At 46.9% G+C, this 24,786-nt stretch overlaps 1 protein-coding gene across 1 annotated transcript in view; it reads right to left on the bottom strand.

Annotated features, from left to right (window-relative positions):
* LOC102828227 overlaps window positions 1-24,786 on the bottom strand; it is a 95,199-nt gene that overhangs the window by 36,436 nt on the left and 33,977 nt on the right. Inside the window, exons 6-7 of the mRNA XM_006839305.1 lie at window positions 12,162-12,357; window positions 9,603-9,775 (exon numbers count right to left, since the gene is read on the bottom strand). Of these exons, the coding sequence (XP_006839368.1) occupies window positions 9,603-9,775; window positions 12,162-12,357 (369 nt within the window). The remainder of the gene's footprint in view (window positions 1-9,602; window positions 9,776-12,161; window positions 12,358-24,786) is intronic.

Here is a 24,786-nt window from a genome sequence, read left to right as displayed (position 1 = left end):
CTAGTTCCTCATCCCTGAAGTGAGGGTGGGCAAGGATCAACTTATGAGGTTCGTTTCATTCTGCGGGTACGGAGTGAGGTGCAGAAAGGCTTCAGTGTAGTCTCTGGCTTGTACATTTAAGAAGTAACTGCTTTCACCATGATCACAACCCCCACCCCTCAAAAAATGACCATACTGGACGGAAACATGACCTTCACTCTAAGCTAAGGAACAGTCCCCAAGAGAGCAGGGCATGGAACCTGACTTCTTTTAGCGTCACCTGGGTGTTCTTCAACACCTAGAGGTCAGTGAAAAAGTATTACTGTTAGAGTCTCAGTCCATGTGTGCATGGGTTTATTCCACACACGTTTAAATAGGTCTCTGCCATCAGTGGGTGGTTACAATACGACACTTGCCTTAGTCTCATTAGGGAACCTTCAAAAAACAAAGGTCCAGTCAAAACAGTGGCTTGGATAGCAACTGTTGGACCAGTTACATTCAGGGCTGAGAGGTCAGTTCAGAAAGTTATGTTTTGAAGGGGTTTCAAAGGAGTCATCTTGATAGATTTTTGCCAAGAATACAGGACAAAGTTTTAAGGAAACTGAAAACTTCATTGGTGAGAAAAGGATGAAGAAAAGTGTGCTGAGGATTTTTTGTTTTCAGCACAACGATGGCCCTGCTCATTCATCAAGGGAGAAAAGGACTGAGCTACAAGAATTTCCTTAGGAAACTTTACCCCATCTACCTTTCAGACTTCTGCTTGTTCCGCAAACTTAAAGGATCATGCTTTGAATCCGTCTAGGATGTCAAAACTATCATTTTGGCATGGTGTAAATCCAAGAGTGCAGAATTTTGGGGGGAAGGGTTAGGGGGATGGAAACCCTGCCTTCAGAAGGGTACAGACGTAGCTGGAGGATATGTTGAGGAACAACAGATTCACATCTTGATGCTTTGTTCAATAAGGCTGTGGCGGGTTTGGTAACAATGCTTTTGGACTTACCCTCACATATCTAACTAAGCCCTCTGACTCCTTTGGCCTTGACAACTGCCCGGGGGCTGAGGGGTGCACCTTAGGACCCCTGAACCAAGAAGGAGAGCACAGGTACCTTCTGAAGACACGTGACCATTCCCTCCCACTGTTACTAGTGTCTTGGAGGTTAAGGGCTTTTAATCCAGGAAGGGGACAGTTTGGCAGGTCTCCATGGGGGTCTCTTATCTGAGGGAGCCTCCCTCTTCTCCAGTACAAAGAAAGCGGGGGAGTCCAGGCCCGATCTCTGTTCTTGGCGCTCTCCGCAGTGCAGAAGGGGCAGGTCCTACCAGATCCTTTGTGGGAAGGTGACCTGGCAAAGGAAGGAGGTCCACTAGCTCGAGAAGGGGACTGGAGGCTCGATGGCATTCTTGGATGCATACAATGAGACCCGGGACCTCCTGCCCATCGAAGTGGACCTCAGCAGGAGGGTTCTCTTTGGCCAGCTCTCCTGGTTACAATTGAACAAAAGCTACAAGAACTTTTAAGGGACATGACTTCTGGTTTCCATCAGATCTGTGACTTGAAAAACCCTTTTGGGGACCTGAAGTCTTTTCTCGTTGCCTCTCCTCTCCTACTTTCCTAGAAATGGCAATGACAGGTCTCTAGGCTGCTCTGGCTGCCTCCATACTGGTCTCCTGCCTCCCCTGTTCCTCACTGTACTTCTAGAAGAACAGGCCCAGGATGTCTTTATCCCATTAGTCCTTGCACACCCCACAAGCCCTCCCCCTAGTGGCTCTCAGAGCTCACGGTATCTTCACAGTGGCACTTCAGAGTGTCATGTGTCTGTCCCCTTAGGAAACTGTAATATATACACAGCAATGGATACATGTAACCCCTGTCCCTCTTAGCCATACCACAGCTGAAGTGAAAGGAAGTGGGTGATTCCAGAAACATTTTGGATGATGTAAACACAGCCTGGTGCTGGCTTAGTTGTGGGTAGTGAATGACAGAAGGAACTTGCTTACAAACTTTACCTGGGTAGAGACAGCATTTACAAAAGCAGGAAACGGGGAAAGAAATCCAGAACTGGGGCTCAGTCCTAACTTTGACTTGTGGTGGGTGGAAACTCGGTGACCCTTAGGAGACACAAGTCCATGTCCCTTCTAACCCATGCTCCTTTCAAGCTGAGAGCTACTTACTTTGCAGGAAAACATACTGGTTTTGCCTGGGATAGTCCCCTCACCAGTAATAAACTTCCCAGCACTTCCCAACTCAGCCTTTAAAACAATCTCAAGTGCTTCTCCTGCCAAGAAGTCTTGCTGGAGAAACCAGTTTTCATCCATGCAGCATCCTGCACTGAGATCCCCCTCTGCACCCCACAAAGCCACCAAACAAAAAGACAACTAAACGCATTAACACCAAGCTGATTCCAACATGCAGTAGCCCCACACGACAGAACAGAACTGTGCTTCTTAGAATTTTCCAGGCTGCAATCTTTACCTCTACATTGTTGTTGTTAAGTGCCATCAAGTTGGTTCTGACCCATAGCGACCCTGTTTAGGATTTCTGAGGAGCGGCTGGTGAGCTCGAACTGCCAACCGTGCAGTTCAAACCAACTTTACAGTCCAGAGTATTAGCCCACAGAGCCACACCAGGACTCCTTACCTCCACGTAAGAAAGCAAAAATCCTCACAGGTGGGTCAGTAAGCAACATCACAATAAACAGACAAAAGACTGAAGCTATCAGGAATTTCACTTTACTCGGATCCACAATCTACACCTGTGGAAATAGGAGTCCGGAAATCAAACGGCCCATTGCATTGGACAAATGTGCTGCAAAAGATGTCGTTAGAGTGTTAAAAAGCAAAGATGTCACTTTGAAGACTGAGGTGCACCTGGTCCACGTCCGTGGCGTTTTAAATTGCCTCATATGCACGTGAAAGCTGGACAATGTGTAAAGAGACAATGAATAAAAAGAATCAGTGCATCTGAATTATGATGTTGGCAAAGAATGTCAGAGGAATAAATGTATCTTCCTTAGAAGGGAGCCTTAGACTCATGTGTTTTGGATACTTTCTCAAGAGGGACTAGTCCCTGAAGAAAGACATCATTCTGGATAAAATAGAGGGTCAACAAAAAAGAGGGAGACCCTCAACAAGATGAATTGACACAGTGGCACCAACAGTGGGTTCAGACATAATCGTGAGGGTGATGCACGACTGGGCAAGGTTTTGTTCTGCTATACAGAGCATTGCGATGAGTTGGAACCAACTTGATGGCACCTAAGTGGTGCTGTGGATTAATGCGCTGGACTGTAAAGTCGTGGGAACCACAAGGTCTGCAGTTCAAGTTCACCAGCCGCTCCTCGGAAACCCTCTACAGGGTCTCGATGAGTTGGAACTGACTTGAAGGCACTTCACAATAACTGCAGCAAAACCAACAGCCATCTTTCAGGGCAGATCGCTAGGTCTTTTCTCCTGTGCAGATCCTGGGTTAGTTCAAAGCACCAGTATTTCTGTTAGCAGCTAGGTCTCCTCCCCATCGAGGCCCAGAGATGCCTAATGGAAGCTTACAGCACCATCTTGCAAGCCTAAAGCCAACAAAAAGGACTCCTCTCTCAAAATGAGGTCCTGACTCTCCCTCGTGGCCCGCCCCACCCCTCCTGGTGACTAAGGATTCTCACCAATTCTGAGCATCCTGCCAGGCAAGGAGTTTGGGGGGACAGACCCCTGGCCCTGTCTTCCTTGCTCCCTTGCCCTGGGCCTTCTCCCGGCCATCAGGAACAACAGTTTAGTTACTGGCCTTTGAGGATGTATCTGGTGTTGCAAGGGCTATCTGAGGATCTGCATTCCAAATAGGGTGCAGGAGGCACTTGCTAAAACGCCATTCCGTCTTGTGCTCAGAGCCGAGGTCGAGCAAATGGATCTGTGCAGAAAACGCTCTTTAAAATGCATTATGTGCATGCGTTAAAAGAGAAGCTGCTGCTTGGTGAATTTCAACGAAGGGCAGGCCGGTGATGAACGGCCTCTGGAGTTACCAGGCTCCCGAACAAGGGACTCTGTCTGTCTGCCGGTAAATAAAGCGTGGTCATATATCATCTTCCGGGCTTTGCCGGAGGGAGGCTCCGAAACCTGTTGGATAGGAAGGTTCAGTTCCTAGCTCATCATAGTACCCTATTATACGGTTCTTCTTAGGATGAAATCTGAATGGGATCTCACTTAAGAGTGGGTGTTCCTGTCTGCAGTCAGGGGTAGGGTCTCAGGGTCATGCTGATATGGAAACCCCTGAACACTGGTGGCCCTGTGGGCAGCCTCTAAACCCACTAGCCACTCTGGGAAATGAGCTGGGCTGCTCCTATAAAATTCTGTAGCCTCGGAAACCATGAGGAACCACTCTACTCCGTCCTGTAGGGGTCGCTATGACTCACAATCAGCACAGTGGCAGTGAGGTTTTTTTTCTATGCTGGAATTCCTGTTGTGGTCCTGTAGGATAAGCACTGAACTGCTAACCCAAAAAGTTGGCATTCAAACACACCAGCCAGAACACACTCAGCACCCAGCGCCTAACAACACCCATGATGCTGGGAGACAGCCTCATGTCATGGACAAACAGGTATGGGTCTTTTTTTTTTTTTTTAAACAAATTCAGCAGATTCTATTGTTTAGTTTTTCCATCTGGGTCAGCACAACGGGCCAGGTTTAAGGCAGTTTGCTCCTCCGCCTGTCTTGGGCGGGTAGGGTGGGGGAGACATCAGTCTAGTTCACCTACAGTGTGTTAATTCCATCTGCCTGTCTTTACTGCTGTCTGCCAAACTCAAAACAGAGCAGGCTCTTAGCAAGCTGGTTAAGTCTGTCTTGTGTCCTTAGCCCTGGACGGGGCACACAGGGAGGAGAAGGGCGAGAGCTGTCCATCTGGTGCTGCCAGGGCAGATGGCCCAGAGATGGGGAGCCACCAAAGTAAAGACACCTCGCTGAGTGGGAGTGGGAGTCGGGGGTGGGTGAGACTCGGGGAGTAGCCACAGTGCTCACAGATCCCTTGTGTTGCAAACCAGGTGCTCCTGGGGGCTTGGTGCACACTGGCACAGGGTGTGTGCGGAAGCGGGTACAAGATAAAGGAGCAGCTCCAACCGACAAGGTGAGCGGGATGTAATCACCCTGAACGAGCTACTTGGTGATTATTCAGACGCCTTCTCCAGGATAGCCAGCTCCTCATTGCCACTCAGGGAAGCTGGGCTGCTGACCTTGGGCGGGTGATTTGCTTCTTGGAGCCCTACCCACCCCCTGCAGACAGAGCACCATCCTCTCAGCGGTCCCCGGGGTGCATTTGAGAACCCGCTCCCTGTCTGCCACTTGGCTATTTCAGCAGATGCTGCTGGAGCGAGACAGTGGATGATACATGAGCATCAGCCTTCGGCAGAGGCCGGCTCCTGGCTCAGCTCCCCAGGGCCAGCCTTGTCCGATAAGTCAGCAGTGATTGAAGACCCAGCACCCCAGGGTAGGCTGCCCACGTGTGCTATCTTGGCTCACCGAACTTGGAATTCCCTGGGGAGTTTGTTTCCACTCAACTTTGGGGCACATTGATTGCTAAGGAGGCGATGGGTACAGTCAGTGTTAAGAGGAGACAGTCTGCCGTCACACTGCCTGGGTTCGAATCCCACTTGGACCACTTACTACCAACCAGTGTAACTTGACCTGGTGGCTATCCCCTTAGTTTCTACACAATGAAGATGATGACCATGCCAAGCTCTTGCAACAGTACCTGACAAGTAGTCAGCGCTGGATAAGCCTGCGTCTTACTGTTGCTACTGAAGTTGTGATGGGAGCTGCATGGACAAACGCACCCACCTGAGGCTCTTACCTGATCCTCCTGGCTGCCGGACCTGCACAGCACAGAGCTCAGCCCCAGGGCTTCACTGTTCCTTGGCAACCCAGGGGGTAGCTGTGCCCTCTGGTCCTGTCTCAGGAGGAAAATGCTGATGGCAGATTCTCAGCTCCCTCCTGAGCCCCATGGCCTGAGACATTGATGGCTTGCAGGACGCAGGAGAGATGAGGTTCCTGTCTGCCCCAAGAAGCCTACCTCTGGAGTCCCAGGGCTGCTCAGTAGGAATCCTGTCCTGGAATGCTCTGTACTACCCCTCCCCTAAGGGGCTGCTCCCTGCTAGAGGGGGAGGAGCCACGAGCCACAGGTGGCTATTGTGAATCACCATCATCGCAGTAACCCCACGCACAGTGGAATGAAACACTGGCTGGTCCCGTGCCATTCCCATGATGGGTTAGGGTTCGGACCATTGTGATCAATAGAGTTTCCATTGGTTGGCCTTTGGAAGCAAATCACTAGGCTGTTCTTCCAGGTCTGTCTTAGCCTGGAAGCTCTGCTTAAACGTGGTGAGCATCCCAACAGCACGCACACCTTCACAAACAGATGGGTGGTGGGTGTGCGTGATGCGCACTGGCCGGGAATTGAACCTGGGTCTCCCACATGGAAGGCGCGAATTCTACAACAGAGTCACTGCTGCCCCGTATGGCTATTTACGATACCCAGAACATCATTATTTCATCATGTAACCCATATAAAATCATTGCAATATCGCCTTACATATTTGTTTCCATAGCGGATTTCCAAAATTGGGCGTATATCTTGCTTTTGTTGTTGTTAATTGTTGAGTTGGTTTCCGAGGAATGGCTTTGTGGTTCAAACTGACCTTGCGGTCAAATACTTATCCTACAGCACCACACCAAACCAAAACACCAAATCCTTTACCATCAAGTCAATTCCGACTCAGTGACTCAGAGGACAGAGTAGAACTGGCCCCCAGGGTCTCCAAGGTTGTGAATCTTTTATGGAAACAGACTGCTTCCCCTTTCTCCTGAGGATCAGCTGGTAGGTTTGAACCACAAACCTTTCAATTAGTGGCTGAGTGCTTAACCACTGCATCACCAGGGATCTTTTTTGCTTTGACAGCCTATCTCAACTTGGATGCTAAATTTTATGGGAAAAACTTAATCTGTATTTTTGTTGTTGCTGTTGTTGTTAAGTGTTGTGGAGTTGGTCTTGACTCATAGCCACCCTATACAGGGTTTCCAAGGAGTGGCTGGTGACTTTGAACTACCTACCTTGTGGTTCTGGTAGCGTAGTGGTTACAAATCGGGCTGCGAACCTTAAGGTCAGAGGTTCGAAACTACTAGCCGCTCCGCGGGAGAAAGCTGAGGCTTTCTACTCCTGTAAAGATTTACACCCTCGGAAACCCTGTATAGGGTCGCTATGGGTTGGAACCGACTCGACGGCACTTAACAACAACAACAACCTGTGGTTCGGTGCTTTATCCTACAGCACCACACCAGGACTCCTAATCTGTAATGGTGTTGTTAAATGCCTTTGAGTCAGTTCTGAGTCATAGTGACCCTGTATAGGGTTTCCAAGGAGCTGCTGGTGAGTTTGAACCACAGACCTTGAAGTTCAAACTGACCTTGTGGTCCAGGGCCACACCAGGACTCCTAATCTGTATTAGATTTCACAAAATTTAAAGTCACACACCAAGTTGTTCCAAACCAACTGTGAAGTTTTCCAATAATGGAATCAAGTGTTAGTTTTGAAGTTTTCATTTTCATTAATTGAAAGCAAACATTCTGACCCTCACTCACACAGCCTCAGGTCAAGTGTGAGGCTGGTGGCTGCCATATTGGAGGCTGCAAACAAAGCATTTCTTCTATCGTCACAGGAAGTCCTGTCCGCTGGGCTATGACATCCAGCCAAGGACACCCAGGCCAGGATGAGCCCACACACCTGCCTTCCTAACAGCAGAGGAGTTCTAAGCCAGGGCAGGACCTCAGAGTTGGGGGGTGGGGATGGCCAACTTCTACCAAGGAGTCCACCCGCAGGCCTCTCATTTTCCTCGGACTCCACTGCTGCTCTAGATGGAGGATGGTAAAAACTCCAGGTGTCTTGAAATGTCAACCTGAGTACGTATCCCAGGGCTTGGCTGCGATTTTTAAGAAGTTCTGTTGCACGTTTGCTGAAATTTACCTCTTTGGACCTTAAACCCACCAGTCTTCCTCCTGTTCCCCAGAGTTAAGTGGAGACAAGTCACCTCTCTCAGCCACAGAACGGCCATTTAAACATTCTAAATTAGCTATCACCTCTCCTCCCTCCACTCTTCTCCCAGGATAACCAAACACCCCCAGCCTGTGTCAAAGCGTAGGAGGGAAGACCTAGCATGAAACTATCAGCCATTTACATTGTAGTGAGAATTGGCCATCAACTTGCTTTACTCTGTAGGCTCTCTGGGGACAACTGACCTTGGGAGGGGATGTCCACAGCAGGACCATCAGGTTGGCTACCTTGGGCCAGCCCAGGCCTGGATGGAGATGGAGATGCCAAGGCTCTGTGTGATCAGTCCTGATGATTGCAATTCTCCCCAGCAGCCTGCATGCAGAAAGCCCGCTGGAGAGTCACCAATGCCACCGTGGGCAGCCCAGGGCCAGCAGCCCTGACCAGCAGTCCCTTCTGCAATCCAGAGCACCCTATGCTCATGGGAGGGGTGGATAGCCAGACTTGGGGAGTGCAGCGAGGGAGATAGGTCAAAGCACGTGGGGGAACTCCCCACTATGTCCCTACCCCACTGCGTAGACCAGACCCCTCTTGGATGGCCTTTTTGCAGCAGGACCCCCTCACTTGTCCTCGTGCAGATCAGGGGCTTCACAGGTGAAGGCCTTCTCCCCTTCACAGCACAGGGTCCATGGACTATCTGTCTTGCTATGGTGTCTGCTCAATCCCTGGTACATGTGCTGGTCACTTTGCCTTACGAGGGGCTTTAGAAACTAAACAGTAAGTGAAAAGTACCAACTCAGGCCCAGCCGAAGTCTTTCCTGTCTGTCCCTTTATCCCTAACACCTGGGTGTTCAAGGCCTTTAATAAAAGTCATGGTGTGGCACTGTGGGTTAATGTGCCAGACTGCAAAACCATTTGAACTGCAAGGTTGGTGGTTCAAAGTCACCAGCTGCTCCTTGGAAACCCTATACAGGGTCGCTATGGGTTGGAACCGACTCGACGGCACTTAACAACAACAATCAAGGTTTGCAGGACCTCTGGTAGCTTAGTGGTTACGAGTCCAGCTGCTAACCTCAAGGTCAGGAGTTCGAAACTACCAGTGGGTCGACGGAAGAAAGATAAGGCTTTCTGCTCCTGTAAAGATTTACAACCTCAGAAACCCTATACAGGGTCTCTATGAGTTGGAACCGACTTCACAGCACACTACCACCACCACCAATAAAAGTTTGCTGAAGGAAGGAAAGTAGGGAAAGAGGGAGGAAGTGGGGGAGCGACAGTAAGGAGGGGAAGAAGGACCAAGTGTCCAGTAGTGGAGGTTGCGCTGTCCTCCTGGTGGACGCGGTTCCGATGTGGGTAGAGTGAGATTCCTATCAGAGCATATTCTGACCCTGTGGGTAGAGTGAGATTCCTATCAGAGCATATTCTGACCCTGGTTTGGGGTAAGGGGAATCAACACTAGGAAGCAGCTTTGTAGGCCTCAGGGCAGCCGCTTTGGGGTCAGGAAATGCTGGCATAGATCCCTTGAAGAGCAGGCTTCTGTCAGTTGAGGTGGACCCCTCTCAGGGCCTTCCCTCCCATGCCCTGGGTGCTGGCAGCTAGCTGTTACCTGGCAGAGATGTTGTCAGGAGGCACGAGGGACTGGAAGAAAGGGGACTGGTGAAGATAGGGGCTCCCCAGGGGGTTGGCGATGAAGGAGCCACTTGAGTGAAGGCCAGGGTGCCCAGTGCTCGCCGGCACGCCCACCAGGAGCCCAGGCCCAGGAAGGCCCTGAAGTCCCAGCTGTGGTCACAGAAGGAGATACGATCCCTAGGGAGATAACCCCCACATGGGAGTTCTGCCCCCATCATTTCCCAACCATGTGCTCTAATGCAGTCCCGGCCTTGCAGGGAAGCACCAACTTCCGGGATGACCCTGCAGACATCTGAGTGTGGTTACTTGGGATAGGTCAACCCCTTCTAGGAGCTCCTGGCCCCTCCACCTGTCCCAGGTCCCCTGAGCCAACAACATGTTCTCTGTACACTAGTATGTTCTTTATCGCCATTCTGAGCTAGGGAATTTGTCACTTAGCGCTCGATTTCCAGAGACCTTCCAGTCTCCCTCTCTTAACAGCTGCTCCCAAAATGCTCTCCAGAGATCCTGGTGCATCTGTGTAACTCCATAGGCTACTCCAACATCCTGTGTGCCTATCCAGTCAGTCCAATGTTAGCCCCACCAGCTGGACCCCGGGTACCTGCTAAGCCTAGGAGGAGCATCAGCAGGATCTTTCCTGCAGATAATAAGAAACGGTCCATGATGGTTTTCAAGTTCAGAGGAAAGACAGTGACATTTAGAACAAAGCCTCTGATCATCCCTTCAGCCTCCTCCACGCTGCCCTCAACGTTGTTATCAGAGCAGGAACTTTCGTCATCCTGGAAGACACAAGAGGCAAAATCCAAGTTGTAATCATTGTTCTCGGTTCACCTGGAGCCACAGAGGAAGCAGGAGAGTCTGGAATCAGAGAAGGCTATGGAATGTGGGCTTACTGCCTCCGTTACCATGAGACTTGAAGAACTAGATGGTGCCTGGCTACCATAACTGAACATTTTGATCAAAGATTCTATAGAAGAATTCTGATCCAAAGGTGGAAACTGTAGAACAGAATTTCAAATTCTCAGGGACTCTAGACTTCCTGGAGTCACTGAGACTAGATGACACTCTCCCTAGCCCCCAACCCCCCAAAATTATTGCTCTGAGGAAATCTTTAAACCTTAAACCAAAACTATCCTCTGAAGTCATCTATAAACCAAACAATAGTTCAACAAGTACAGGATGTTTGCTTTGAGTAGTGTGCTTTTGTAAAGAATTATCTAGATGTGACCAAACGACCAACAGCAATGGAAAGCTTAGATAAGGGACTCAGGGAGCAGTGAGTTTATGGTGGAATGTTCCGGAAAGGAGCATGAGAATGGCTGGACCACCTGAAGAATGTCGCCCACGTCACTGAGTTGCACACAGAAATTTCTGAGTGACTGTATGTTTTCCTGTGCCTCTTTCCACCCAAACTAAATCACTTCTTTAAAATAAGCAGCAAAAAAATGGCAGCCAGAAAGAAGTCTCCTGTCGTCCTCTTTGTCTGGTGAGCAGGGTGGTGCTTGTGTTGGGATGTGGAAACTCTAGCTGAAGGAGCTCAGGGTGCATCGTTAGCCATACCGGTGATCCACTTTCTGATCCACAGATGAGCAAATGAAACATGCCCTTTCACAAAATGACCATCCATGACAACAGGACTTACTGGTCTGAGCTTTCCTTCACCTAACAACTCACTCTTTCCATCCTCAATGGTCTAAATAACCTCCTACTTCATCATCTCAAAGTGCCTTCCAAAATGCCTTCCCAGGGCACTCACACCGACAGTCGGTGGGACAGAACATTCACGATTCTCTGAAGCACATGACAACTAGAATCTCACCTTTGCCCCTTGCAGCCCAGGCCAATCCTTGGAGGTCATAAAGACACCAACTAACTGCAGCCTGTGTGTGTGAGTGTGTATGTGGACATGGTGCTGTAGTATAAGCACTGGACTGCTAACCACAAGGTAGATAGTTCAAACCTACCAGTTGCTTTGCTGGAGAAAGAAGCAGTTTTCTGCTCCCATAGTAATTGACAATCTCAGAAACCCTATACAGAGTTGCTGTGAGTTGTAATCAACCCAATTGGCAGTGTGTTTGGGTTTGCTTGGGAGGATAAGGGTGTGTGAATACACCTGTGTGAATGTGTGTGAAGCTAGCTGCGGGAATTTGTGTGTTAGGAACATGGGTGTGTGAGTGAGTGTGAGGATACGTCTCAGTGTATGTAAGAGTGTGTGCTGTGTGTGAATTGTATATGTGTACATGTGTGCATGTTCATGTGTGTGTGTTTATGTGGATATGCATGTGTGTGGACATGGATGTGTACACATATTGATGTGCAAGTATGTATGTGTATGAACGTGTTTATGTGAATGCATGTGTGTATAAGTGTACGTGAGGGGCACGTGTGTCTATGTGAGTGTGTCAGTCTTACAAAGGTACTTAGAAGACCTGTGGGAGTGGCCCCTTTGTAACTTCAAGGAACATGACATTTTCCTTTTCTTCTGTGCCCTGTGAATACCACACCCCAGCTTGGGAAACACATGGTCGCCATGTACCCTGACATCCAACTCGTCCATCTCTCCATCTCCCTCTTGTTCCTTGCAGCCCTCAATGTTGGAAGAAGAAGACAGTGAGGTACCAGGAACCCTCACCAGCTTGTAGCACAGCCTGGAAATGTAGAGGCCCACAAGAGTCCTCCCGATGTCCGGGCCCAGCAGGTGCATGGTGCTCCCAGCATCCTCCCGGCTGAGCCTGAGAGAGCAATGCAGTATTGGTAGGTTTCCAAGGATGAGGCTCTGATCATCCACAAGGAACTTCCTGGCAGGAACTGTCCTCCTCCTGACAACTCATTCTTCCCACCTTCATTGGTCTAAACAACCTCGAGCTTCATCTTTTCACCACCCACCTACATCTCACCTGTCCTCTAAGACCCCACTACTGTCCCTGATCCCGGGAGATGTTCGCTGACACCTTAACATCCAGGTGCCTCTGTTGCCACATCTGTAAAATGGGGATGAAGCCAGAATCTACCTCTTATGGATGAGCTCTGGTGTCAACATGGCTAAGTGTTGGTTTGGGAGTTTGAATTCACCTGACAGCTCTGACCTAAGACCCACTTCTGTAAAGATCACACCCTAGAAAGCCTGTGGGGTAGTTCTACTGTGTCATTGGGGTGGGGGTGGGGGGCACTGTGTGTTCGAAATCCAACAATGGTTGTCTCCTCTGGATAAGGTGAGAAATGCACAGGTAAATGAACATTCTCAATACCATACTTTTTATTATCATTTTCTACTAACTATCGTCATAATCACCCATCTGTCAACTATGCCATCAGTATTTTAATTACCACCAGGGGCAAGTTTCAGTGGTGCTTCCAGACTAAGACAGACTAGGGAGGATGGGGGACCACTTCTGAATGGTTAGCCATTGGAAATCAGAGCATTGTCTGATCCAGTGCCGGAAGACGAGCCCTTCAGGTTGGAACTCATGCTGGAAAAGCACCGTCTCCTCAAAGTAGTAGTTATTGTCGTTAATTTTGACTCAGTTTCCAAGGAGTAGATGGTAGGTTTGAACCGCTGACCTTGTGGTTAGCACTCCAGTGCTTATCCTAAGCACCACACTAAGACTCCTCCTCAAAGTAGAGTTGGCCTTAATGACATGGATGGAATACAGCTTTGGGGACTTTCATTTTCTGATGGGACAACTCAAACGCAAAAGAAACAGCTGTAAACATTCATTAATAGTCAGGATGTGGAATGTACAAACATGAATCTAGGAAAATCCAAAGTCGTCAAAAATGGAAGGAACACATAAAGATCAATATTCTCGGCATTAGTGAATTGAAATGGCCTGGAATTCACCTTTTTGAATTTGGACAGTCATATGGTTTACTATGCCAGCGTGGTGTTGTGAATTATTTAATATCTCTTAACTGTTTAATATCCTATCAAACAACTCTTATACTCATGAGTCTGGTTAGAGGAAGTAGGAGGTACTGTTGGATGACAGAGCTCACTGTAATTGTAAAAACTTGAAACTCTAGCGTGAACCATCTCAGAAGCAGGAGTGAGCCCTCTCACTATCATCAAAAGAGAGCCAGGAGTGGAATGCATCCTTTGGACTCTAAGATCCCTGCCCACTGAACATCCTCAAGCCAAGGACAGAGAGCGGTGATGTGGAAGGAATGGTAGAGGAACAACAGAGGCGACACCAAGAGTGGGAGCAAGAGACAGCCACAGACCTCCTAAAGCTGAGTGACTCTGAGGAGCTGGCTTGCAGAGTGAGGTGTCTCCAGGTTTTTAATTGGGGTGGGATGGGAGGGACAAGTTTGTTGATTCACAGAGCTAGAGCCAAGTGCCTTCAGGCTAAGGCTTAAGGTGGAGTGGTGTGACCTGTGAGCATGTCTCAACAGCCTGAAAGAACTCTATCAACATTACAAAGGTAAAGAGAGGCCTGCCTGTGGGCAGGGAGGAGGAGAGGTGGTCTTGATGGAGAGATTTGTGCCCTGGGCCTTTCTGATCCTGACTTGAAACCTGATAACTTTCCTCATAAACGCCATAACTCTGAGTATGATGACTAATTTCTGGTGGTCAATACAATTAATTATCAAACCCAGTTGAGTAGAGAGGACTATGGGAAGAATGGTTTGGTACTATATTTTTGTAGCTGGGAATGACAGATTGAACAGGAATGCTGTTGCGTTCATCCTCAAAAGAGCATTTCAAGATCTATATTGAAGTAAAATACTGTCTGTGATAGGATAATATCCATATGCCTACAAGGAGACCAATCAATGCCACTATGATTTTAATTTATGTACCAACCACTAAAGCCAATGATGATGAAATGGAAGAATGCTACCAATATCTTCAGTCTGAAATTGATCAAACATGTCATCAAGATGCATTTCTAATTACTGGTGATTGGAATGCAAAGGTTGGAAACAAAGAGGAAAGATCAGTACTTGAAAATGTGGTCTTGGTGATAGAAAGGATGCTGAAGATCCAATGATGGAATTTTGCAAGATCAATGACTTATTCATTGCAAATATCTTTTTTTCAACAACATAAATAGTGACCGGACACATAGATCTTGCTTGATGGAATACACAGGAGTCATAGTGACTACATCTGTGAGATGAAACAATGGAGAAGCATAGTATCATCAGCCAAACAAAGCCAGGGGCCAACTGTGGGACAGACAGACCATCAATGGATCATAGGCACGTTCAGGCTGAAGCTGAAGAAAATAAAAGTCATCCTTGAGTACACCTCACCTAAACTCAGAGACCATCTAAACAACACATTTGATACAATAGACACCAAAAACCAAAGGTAAAGAAGAATTGTGGATGACATCAAGAACATCACACCGGAAGAAAACCAAAGGTCATTAAAAAGACAGGAAAGAAAGAAAAGACCAAAATGGATGTCAGAAGAGCCTGTAAAACTTGCTCTTGAGATTGTTGTTGTTAGGTGCCATCGAGTCAGTACAGACTCATAGCAACCTTATGCACAGCAGAACGAGAGACTGATGAAGCTTAGAGAAGTTAAACACTGGTAGAAATGAGGAAGGGAAAGAACTAAACAGAAAATTTCAAAGGGAAACTTGAGAAGACAACATCCAGTATCTATAACATATAAATATACAAATATAATAAATAAATATAAAAATAATTTCATTATATGAATTGTGCAAAGACCTGGAGTTAGAAAACCAAAAGGGAAGAACACACTCAGCATTTCACAAGCTGAGAGGACTGAAGAAAGAAATCAAGCCTTGGGTTGCAATATTGAAGGATTCTATGGGGAAAAAATAATGAAAGATGCAGGAAGCATCAAAAGAAGATGGAAAGAATACACAGAGTCACTGTACCAAACAGAACTAGTTGATATTCAACCATCTCAAGAGGTAACATATGATCAAGAAGGAAGATGTACAAACTGCACTGAAGGCATTGGCAAAAAGCAAGGCTCCAGGAATTGACGGAATATAAATTGAAAGCTTTCAACAAACTGATGCATCCCTAGAGGCACTCACTTAGCTATGCCAAGAAATTTGGAAGGAAGTAACCTGGCCAACTGATTGGAAGAGATCTGTATTTGTGCCCATTTGAAAGAGAGGTGACCAAACAGACTGCAGATATCATCTAACAATATCATTAATATCACCAGCAAGAAAAATTTTGCTGAAGATTATTGAAAAGCATTTGCAGCAATACATAGAAGGGAGCTGTCATAAATTTAAGCCAGATTCACAAGAGAACATGGAACAAGGGCTATCACTGCTGACGTCACATGGATCTTGGTTGAAAGCAGAGAATATAAAAAAGATGTTTACTTGTGTTTTATTGACTATGCAAAGGCTTTTGGCTTGTGGATCATAACAAAATATGACTAATGTTAGGAAGATGGGTATTCCAGAACACTTAATTGTTATGTACATAGACGAAGAGGCAGTCGTTAGACCAGAGCAAAAGAACACTGCATTGTTCAAAATCAGGAAAAGTGTGTGCCAAGGTTGTATTCTTTCATCATATTTATTCAATCTGCATGCTGAGCAAATAACCTGAGGAACTGGATTATATGGAGAAGAACGTGGCATCAGGAGTGGAGGAAGACTTATTAACAACCTGTGATATACAGATGGCACAACCTTGCTTGCTGGAAGAGAAGAGGACTTTGAAAATCAAAGACCACAGCTTTCAGAATGGATTGTACCTCTGAAAATCCTCCCAACTGGGCCAATAAACAACATCATGAAAAACTAAGCAAAGATTGAAGTTATCAAGGATTTCATTTTACTTGGATCCACAATCAGTGCTCAAGGAAGCAACAGTCAGGAAATCAAATGATATACTGCAATAGGCAAATCTGCAGTACAAGACCTCTTTAAAGTGTTCAAGAGCAAAGGTGTCACTTTGAAGACTAAGGTATTTTTGACCCAAGGTATGACATTTCTAATTGTTTCGTATACATGTGAAAGTTGGACAATGAATAAGAAGAACATTGAAGAATTGATGCATTTGAGTTATGGTGTTGGCATGGAATATTGATTGAAAGATCATAGATGAACATAATTCTTCTGACTTGAATTCTGAAATGCAGATGTGTATTTGAAGAAGTACAGCCAGAATGTTCCTTAGAAGCAAGAATGGCAAGACTTTATCTCTCATACTTTGGACATGTTGTCAGGAGGGACCAGTCCACAGAGAAGGACATCATGCTTGGTAAAGTGTAGGGTCAGCAAAAAAAAGAGAAGAAAATGACCCCCAGAGAGCTGGACTGGCACAGCAGAAGCAATGAAGGACTCAAGCACAACAACAGTTGTGAGGATGGCACGGAACTGGGCACTGCTTCGTTCTGTGAGCACAGGGTCACTATGAGTCCGAACCAACAGCAACAACTATTGTCAAACAGCAGAGTGTGTAGTTGAGACCAGGACCCTGGAGACCCCCCTGGATAGTTCAAGCCTCTGGTGATTGAGCCTCTCCCACATCACAGGTTCATCTCTGAGGGTCACTGTAAAGCTGAGTGACCCCCTGTGGCCTCACTTGCTGCCCCTCCGCACTCCTCTTCTGGTCTCTCATTTGCCTGCTCCCCAGGAACGTATAGGCTGGCCTAGTTTGTCCCATTGTCCACATAAGGGCCCTGTTCCTTCCCATGTGTCAGCTCCTCTTGGGAAGAACACTGTTTCTGCTCTGAGTCCCTAGTGGGCCTGGCTCAGGACTAGACACCCAACAGTTTCTCAGTACACAGGACGACGTTGCCGATGGGTCTTCGATGGGTCTGCCAGCGCCCACCTCCTTCCCACATCTCTTACCTAACAAATCCTACATGCTCCAGGGCCTCTTCTCAAACGGTACCTGCAGGAGACGCCCAGTTCAGACCTAGGCCCCAGGCACTATTTAGATTGTAACAACTGACCAGACAGGTCACAGAACACCTAGGGCAGGGACTGCCTCATCCCCGACCACCCACACCGTGCCTGACATGCAGCAGACACCTGTGAGATTGTTTTCGCAAAGCATAAGGGTGAGCCAAACAACAGAGCAGGAATAGGGGGTGGGGGGGAGGTTCACATCAGAAAAGGGCACAGTCCACCGCAACCACTCAGACCTCACCTGGGCAGGTAGGGCAGCTTCTGCCCTTGTCCCTTCTTTGCTCCTTCAGGTCCTTACTGAGGGTGCTGTGTACCATGCTCGACAGGGACTGGAGTCATGCACCCAAAAGTCTCAGAAGAAGGAACGAAAGGGTTAGCGCTAACAGAGCCTTTATCTGGGAGCCAACGGCTAAGAAAGCAAGTGTTTGCTGTGGGGGCTGGGACGGGGGCTATGACACAAAAGTTCCATGGATGCTGTCCAGGACTGGTAACTGGGAGCACTCCCTTTAGAGGCAGTAACTACGTACGTGCTGAAAGAACAGAGGGTAGGTTTCTGTGAACGGGGCTGGAGGGAAGAATGGGGACGGAGAGGACTGGGCTGTTCATTGAAGCCTATGGGACTCCCTGGCTCTTTCAAAATTCCTAGAGCATTGTGTTTTTCTAAAACAATCTCTATGGAATCAAAGTGACGAAAGCAACTTGAGAGATTAGATAGGAGCCTGAGGGGGCCGTGAGTTTATGTTCATGGGGGAGGAACAGTTAGGCAAAGGGGGATGAGAATAGTGGTTCAGCGTAAAGAATGTCGTCACTGTCACCAAGTTGTAGTAAAGGTGGTGTGTGTGTGTGTGTGTGTGTTCTGCTGTCTCTAGTCTCAGTAACAACAACAAAATAAATGATTGTTTTCACCCTGGCAAGGACAAAGACCCCTCCCCTTGTGAGAGGGTCTCCCAGCCAGCATGCCCCTCCCAGTCTGGCTACAGCAAGGGCAGCATGTAGTGCACACATTTAAGGAGCCCTCACTTTGCGGGTCCATTCAGTGGTCATGCAGGGCGGATGCATGTGGGCCTTACCGTGGGGAGATGTGACACGGAAGGCAGCCTGCAGCAGGAGGAAGAGGCCACCGGTGCCCTACACACTGCACAGGAAGTGCCTGGTGTCCCCGGAAGGGACGTGGGTGGTCAGAGGTCCCCAGGACTTGGGCCACAGGTAACTCTGGGGTTCTAATACCCGCCTCACCCTCACATGGGTCACTGGTGATGAGTCCTCGTGACCTCGCCACCTGCTCACCATCCAGCCTGGCTCTCTCAGACGCCATGTTGGATTTGTGATACAGCCACAGTCTAGGGAGAACGTAAGCTTTCTCCACATGAAGGTGACTCAGGCTTGGTTAGCAACTTGCTCCCAGGCATAGCCAGACCTCCCTTAAGGCTAGGCCCACAAGCACCCAAGAGGGGACTGTCTCTGGGCTTCATGAAGACAGTCCAAGGGGACAGCACAAGAAACTCTCCCCAGGTGACACATACTCAAGGTGACAAGTTGCCCTTGAGACACGGCCTTGTTCACCTTACATCCTGGGTACCTAGAAGGCTGATGGGCACTGAGGGGGCAGTAAGCAAATATTTGTCTAATACATCCAGGCCTGGTGTGGCACTGTAGGATCAGCAATAAACTGAACAACAAGGTCAGCAGTTCAAACTCAGCAACTTCTCCTCAGAAACCCTCTACAGTGTCACTCTGAGTCAGCACCAAGTTGACAACACTTAGCAACAACATGATACAGTACAGTCAGACTACAGAGCTATCGAGGGTTGGGTTCCAGACCATCGCAACAAAACAAATGTTAAGACAAAATGAGTCACATGTAAGTCACGGTTTCACAGTACATATAAAAGTTTCGTTGATACTAGACGGCACTCGGTTGACTGGGCAATAGCATTATGAAAAAGCTTGAAACATCCTAAGAAAGGGCAAATTGTGACACACAGGCACCAAGTGAACACATGTAGACTGCTTCACGGGAGGATTTCCACAGTCAAGCTGCAAAAAATGCAATATCTGCGTCACAATGAAACAAAATGCAATAAAAAGAGGTCTGCCCCTGTGTAGTTAGTTCTGGGATTCAGTCCTTAAGTTATTAAGTGTCATTAAATCGGTTCCAACTCATAGTAACCTTATCTACTGCCACTGGTCTGTCCATTTGTCATACTGTGCTGGCTTGTGTGTTACTGGGATGCCACTGGTATTTGAAATGCCAGCAGGGTCATCATGGTGGACAGTTTTCAGCTGAGCTTCCAGACTAAGACAGACTAGGAAGAAGGAGAGGTGGACTACTTCTGAATGTGTAGTTGCTGAAAACCTTATTAAAAACAGCAGAACACTGTCAGATATTGTAACAAAAGATGAGCCCCTCGTGTTGGAAGGCACTCAAAATACAGATGGGTAAGAGCTAACTTCTCAAAGTGCCATTGATCCATAATGACATGAATGGAGTAAAGCTTTCAGGACCTTCATTTGCTGATGAGGCACAACTCAAAATGCAGAGCAACAGCTGCAAACATCTATTAATAATAGGAACGTGGAATATATGAAGAATGAATTTAGAAATATTGGAATCTGTCAAAAGCGAAATGAAACACTTAAAGTTCTGGAGTATACAGAAACTACAACAAATGGAAAAAACGGGGAAATGAAAAAGCTGAACAGAAAACTTCAATGAGCAGCTTGATAAGATAAAGCCAAATATTGTAATGAAATGGGCAAAGACCTGGAGTTAGAAAACCAAAAGGGAAATCCAAGCTGCTCGCTCTAAAGATGTGGGTGAAAAGCAAGACTCCACGAGTTGACAGAATGCAAATTTAAATCTGTCAATCAACTGATACAGCACTGGAGACGTTCACACTTCCATGCCAAGACATTTGGAAGACAGCTACCTGGCCAACTGATTGGAAGAGATCCATATTTCTGTCCGTTCCAAAGAGAGGTGACCCAATGGAATGTGGAAATCATTGGACAGTATCAATAACATCACATGCAAAATTTTGCTGAAGATAATTCAAAAACAGTTGCAATGGTACATCAACAGAGAACTGCCAGAAATTCAAGATGCATTTAGAACATGAAACTAGAGATGTGTCTCATTTCTGATATCAGACAGATCTTACCTATAAGCATAGAATACCAGAAAGATGTTTAGTTGTGCTTTATTGACTGTGTAAAGGCTTTTGACTGTTTATATTATGACAAACTGTGGGTAACACACTGAAGAATGGGTATTCCAGAACACTTGATTGTGCACATGAGGAACCTGTCCATAGACCAAGATTCATAGAACCGACTCAATGGCACTTTAACAACAATAACAACATTCAATGTGTATTCTGAGCAAATAATCCAAGAAGCCGGATTATATGAAGAAGAACGTGGCATCAAGATTGGAGGAAGACTCATTAATAACCTGAGATATGCAGATGATACCATCTTGCTTGCTGAAAGTGAAGAGGACTTGAAATACTTACTGATGAAGATTGGATCCTTCAGTATGGGTTGCACCTCAATGTAAAGAAAACAAAAATCTTCACAATTGGAAGAATAAATAACATCATAGTAAATGGAGAAAAGATTGAAGTTGCCAAAGACTTAGCATCACATGATAACAACCAACTCTCAAGGAAGCAGCAGTCAAGAAATCAGACGACGTATTGAATTAGGCAAATCTGCTGCACAAGACATCTTTAAAATGTTGGAGAGCAACGTTGTCAGTTTGAGGTCTACAGAGTGCCTGATCCGAGTCATGGTATTTTCAATAGCCTCATATGCTTGTGAAAATTGGACAATAAATAAGGAAGACTGTAGAAGAATTGATGCATGTGAGTGACAGTGTTGGAGAAGAATATCAAAGGTACCATGGACTGCCAGAAGAACAAACAAATCTGTGTTGAAAGAAGTACAGCCAGAATGTTCCTTAGAAGTCAAGATGGGGAGACTTCATCTCTCATACTTAGGACATGTTATCAAGAGACACCACGCCCTGGAGAAGGACATCATGCTTGGTAAAATGGAGGGTCAGCAAAAAAGAGGAAGACCCCCAAGATGACTGACAAAGGGGCAGTAGCAGTTGGCTAAACCGTATCAACGACTGTGACTCGGTAGTGGCAGTGTTTCTTTCTATTGTGCATGGGGTCGCTATGAGTCAGAGTCGACTGGATGGCATTTTACAACACAGGGTTTCAAAGGAGCGGCTGGTGTGTCTGAACCACCAATCTTGCAGTTAGCAGTCCTGTGCTTATTCCACAGTGCCACACCAGGTCAAATTTCTCTTGGGGAGTTCAAATGCTTCTCCTTTTAAGAGATGTGGCCTCAGAAAAAAACAAATACCCACAGTCATTGAGTTGCTTCTGACTCAGTGACCCTATAGGACATAATAGAATTGCTCTGTGGGGTTTTTGTGGCTATAAATCTTTACAGGAGCAGACTGCCTCATCTTTTTCCTGTGGAGTGGCTGATGGGTTTGAACTGCCAGCCTGGAGTTACCAACCCACCTCCTGTCTTCTAAGGACCTTTCTTGGTACCCTAAAAAGTAGCGTCTCCCCAGGTGATTATTATTTTTTTTTTATTATTCTATTGGGCTCTTGGTGTGGTACTGTAGGATCAGCACTGGACTGCGGACCACAAGACTGAAAGTTCAAACCCATCAGCTGTTCCTTTGAAACACTATGGTGGTGATGTGCCATGAAGTTGGTTCTGACTCATAGAGACTCTGCATAGGATTTCTGAGGCTGTAAATCTTTACAGGAGCAGAAAGCCTCATCTTTCTCCTGAGGAACAGCTGGTAGTTTCGAACTGCTGACCTTGAGGTGAGCAGCTTGTCTCACAACCACTACACTACCAGGTCCCTATGATTCAGAACCAACTTGACGGCACTTAACAGTAACAACATAGAATCCCAAATCTGGGACTGGCTCCTCACCTGTGTAGACAAGAATGTTATCAGTGTGTTTACTAAATGGACTAGAATATTCCTAAAGCAAGGAACCACGGTAGCACAGTGAGTAAACAGTTGGGTCCTGGTGTGGCACGGTGGGTTAATGCTCTGGACTGTAAGGTCTGTTTGAACCACAAGGTCGGCAGTTGAAGCTCACCAGCCACTTCTTGGAAACCCTGTATAGGGTGGCTATGGGTCGGAACCGACTTGACGGCACTTCACAACAATTAACCCACGGTTCCTACCAAGCAGATGTGACAGTCAGCTTCCAGCCTTGGAGACCCTTGGGGGCAGTTCTACTTTGTTGGAGTCAACTCAACAGCACACAACATCCTTCAAGTTTCTGGAAATAGTTCATATTTCCCCACACCCAGATTTACCACAAAGGCTTTTTTTTATATGGCATGTTTTACGAGCTTTGTAAAACAAGGCACTATAAAGTATTTAGTACGGGTCCCAAGGAAGGTACTGAGCAAACTCGTTTGGGTTCAAGCCGGAAAATATAAAAAGATGTGTTTTTTTCTTTCAAGTACTGGACAATGGGGTCTTTAAATTCAGCATTGGACTTTGTTTATCCCCACAGTTCCTCTATAAACCAACTGAGTCACGTAGGCCTACCTCTCATAGAGTTGGCCCATGGGGCAGGGAAGACTGCTAGCAACAGGAAAGCCAGGTGGACCAGAAAGAGTCCGTTGTCCTGAATAAAACAGCTGAGGCAGAGAACGAGTGAGCCTGAGCCTGGGTGGAGGGGCCCAGGTAAATGCCCACTTTCCAAGTCAGGAAAGGCAGGCACCTAAATGGAGAGCCGAAATGCTGAAATTTCATTAAGAGGGTTTTGAAAAATCAACCTGTCAAGATGAGGTGTTTGTTCTTTTCAAGTGGTTTTTGAATTTTCAGGGCTTTTTTTTTTAAGGAAAGAAATTATTCTATAGTTGTTTTTTCGCCCCCTCTCTCCAATCAGTTGCCTGTCTGTGAAATGAACCATTTCCCTGGTCCCCCCTTGTGCCCCTCCCTGATTGGGATATCTCTTCTGCATCTCTGAGGCTGCTATTGCGATGGGTTTCACTGGTTTAGCCACACACAAGGTAACTTTGAAAAGGGATGGGGGCGGAGGGGGGAAAACACACAAAACATTAGCATTTCCAGTGAACTGTAAAGAATGCGTCTGATTTCAAAATGTGTACTTAAAAAAGGAAAAGCCGACTCAGGGCTCATTTTGCTAAACCCAATCTGAAACGCATTTTGGCAAAAGGATAACTTTATTTATGTTTTTTTTTTTAGGAAGGAAATATGAGGACCCAGGCACAAAAAAGGAAAAAGAAAGGAAAAAATGCATCCTGAGGGTTTAATATCACTCGGATTAATCAAACCGCCCGCTTTTAAGCTTCGTGCCCCCGTGGAGGAGCGAATTAATGAGCAATTTATGCAATGAATATATTTTTTTCTTTAATTATCTAGGTATTTCAGATGAACATGCTTCTTCTGACTTGAATTCTCTGGGTAATTCTCTGAAATTTTAGCTTCACTTTGCATGAATAATTACAGCCTCAAGTTGTTTGGAGAGCAAGTCTCAAGGTAGTCAGAGAACTTAGTGGGCTCCCCACCTCCACCTTCATGCAAATCAAGTTAGTTATCCATCTCTCAACCCTGACTCTCGCCTGAATCACCCAGGGTGAAAAGCCCACTCTGGAATCGCCCTCGGATCAGTGTCTCCACAGCAGGCTTGGAATGAGTAAGGTGCTTTGTTAAAAGTCCAGGTGTCCACTTCCCATTCTGGAGACTCAGAATTGGCCAGGCTAGAGCATGGCCCGGGAACCTGGGTCTTTCAAGGTTCTTGGAACAGTGTCTAAACACCCACAATCATCTTCTCAGCCTTCGTCAACCAAGGAAAGTTCACCGAGCTGTAGCTCTCCCCTGACATTGATAAATCCCAAGCTGAGCCCCAGGGCTGGAATGAAGGAGTCCTGGTGGGGCAGGGGGGTTAAATGGTGGGCTACTAAACACCAGGTCAGGTTCAAGCCCACCAAGTCATCGCTCCCATAAAGATTTACAGACTCAGAAACGCTGTGAGCCAGTTCTACTACATCCTACGGTGTCTCAAGAGTCAAGGCCAACTTGACTGCCATGGGTTTGGTTTGGAGGAAGAAGACGCACGTTTCTTTCCTGTAGCAAAAGGGCAGCTTTAAGGGGTGTGGATAGAAAAACAGCCAGGGGTTTTTAGTCTCTGAGAACTGAGTATGCGCCCACCCCACCCCCACCCCCTACTCGAAAGGGAGTTCTGTCCTGGCTCCCAGGAACTGGGGAGGGGCAGGGACACA

This window comes from Chrysochloris asiatica, unplaced genomic scaffold (genome assembly GCF_000296735.1).
Source record: "Chrysochloris asiatica unplaced genomic scaffold, ChrAsi1.0 scaffold00023, whole genome shotgun sequence".
Taxonomy (NCBI): Eukaryota; Metazoa; Chordata; class Mammalia; order Afrosoricida; family Chrysochloridae; genus Chrysochloris; species Chrysochloris asiatica.
The sequence above is the reverse complement of the archived record's forward strand: the minus strand, read 5'-3'. Positions and strand labels throughout refer to the sequence as shown.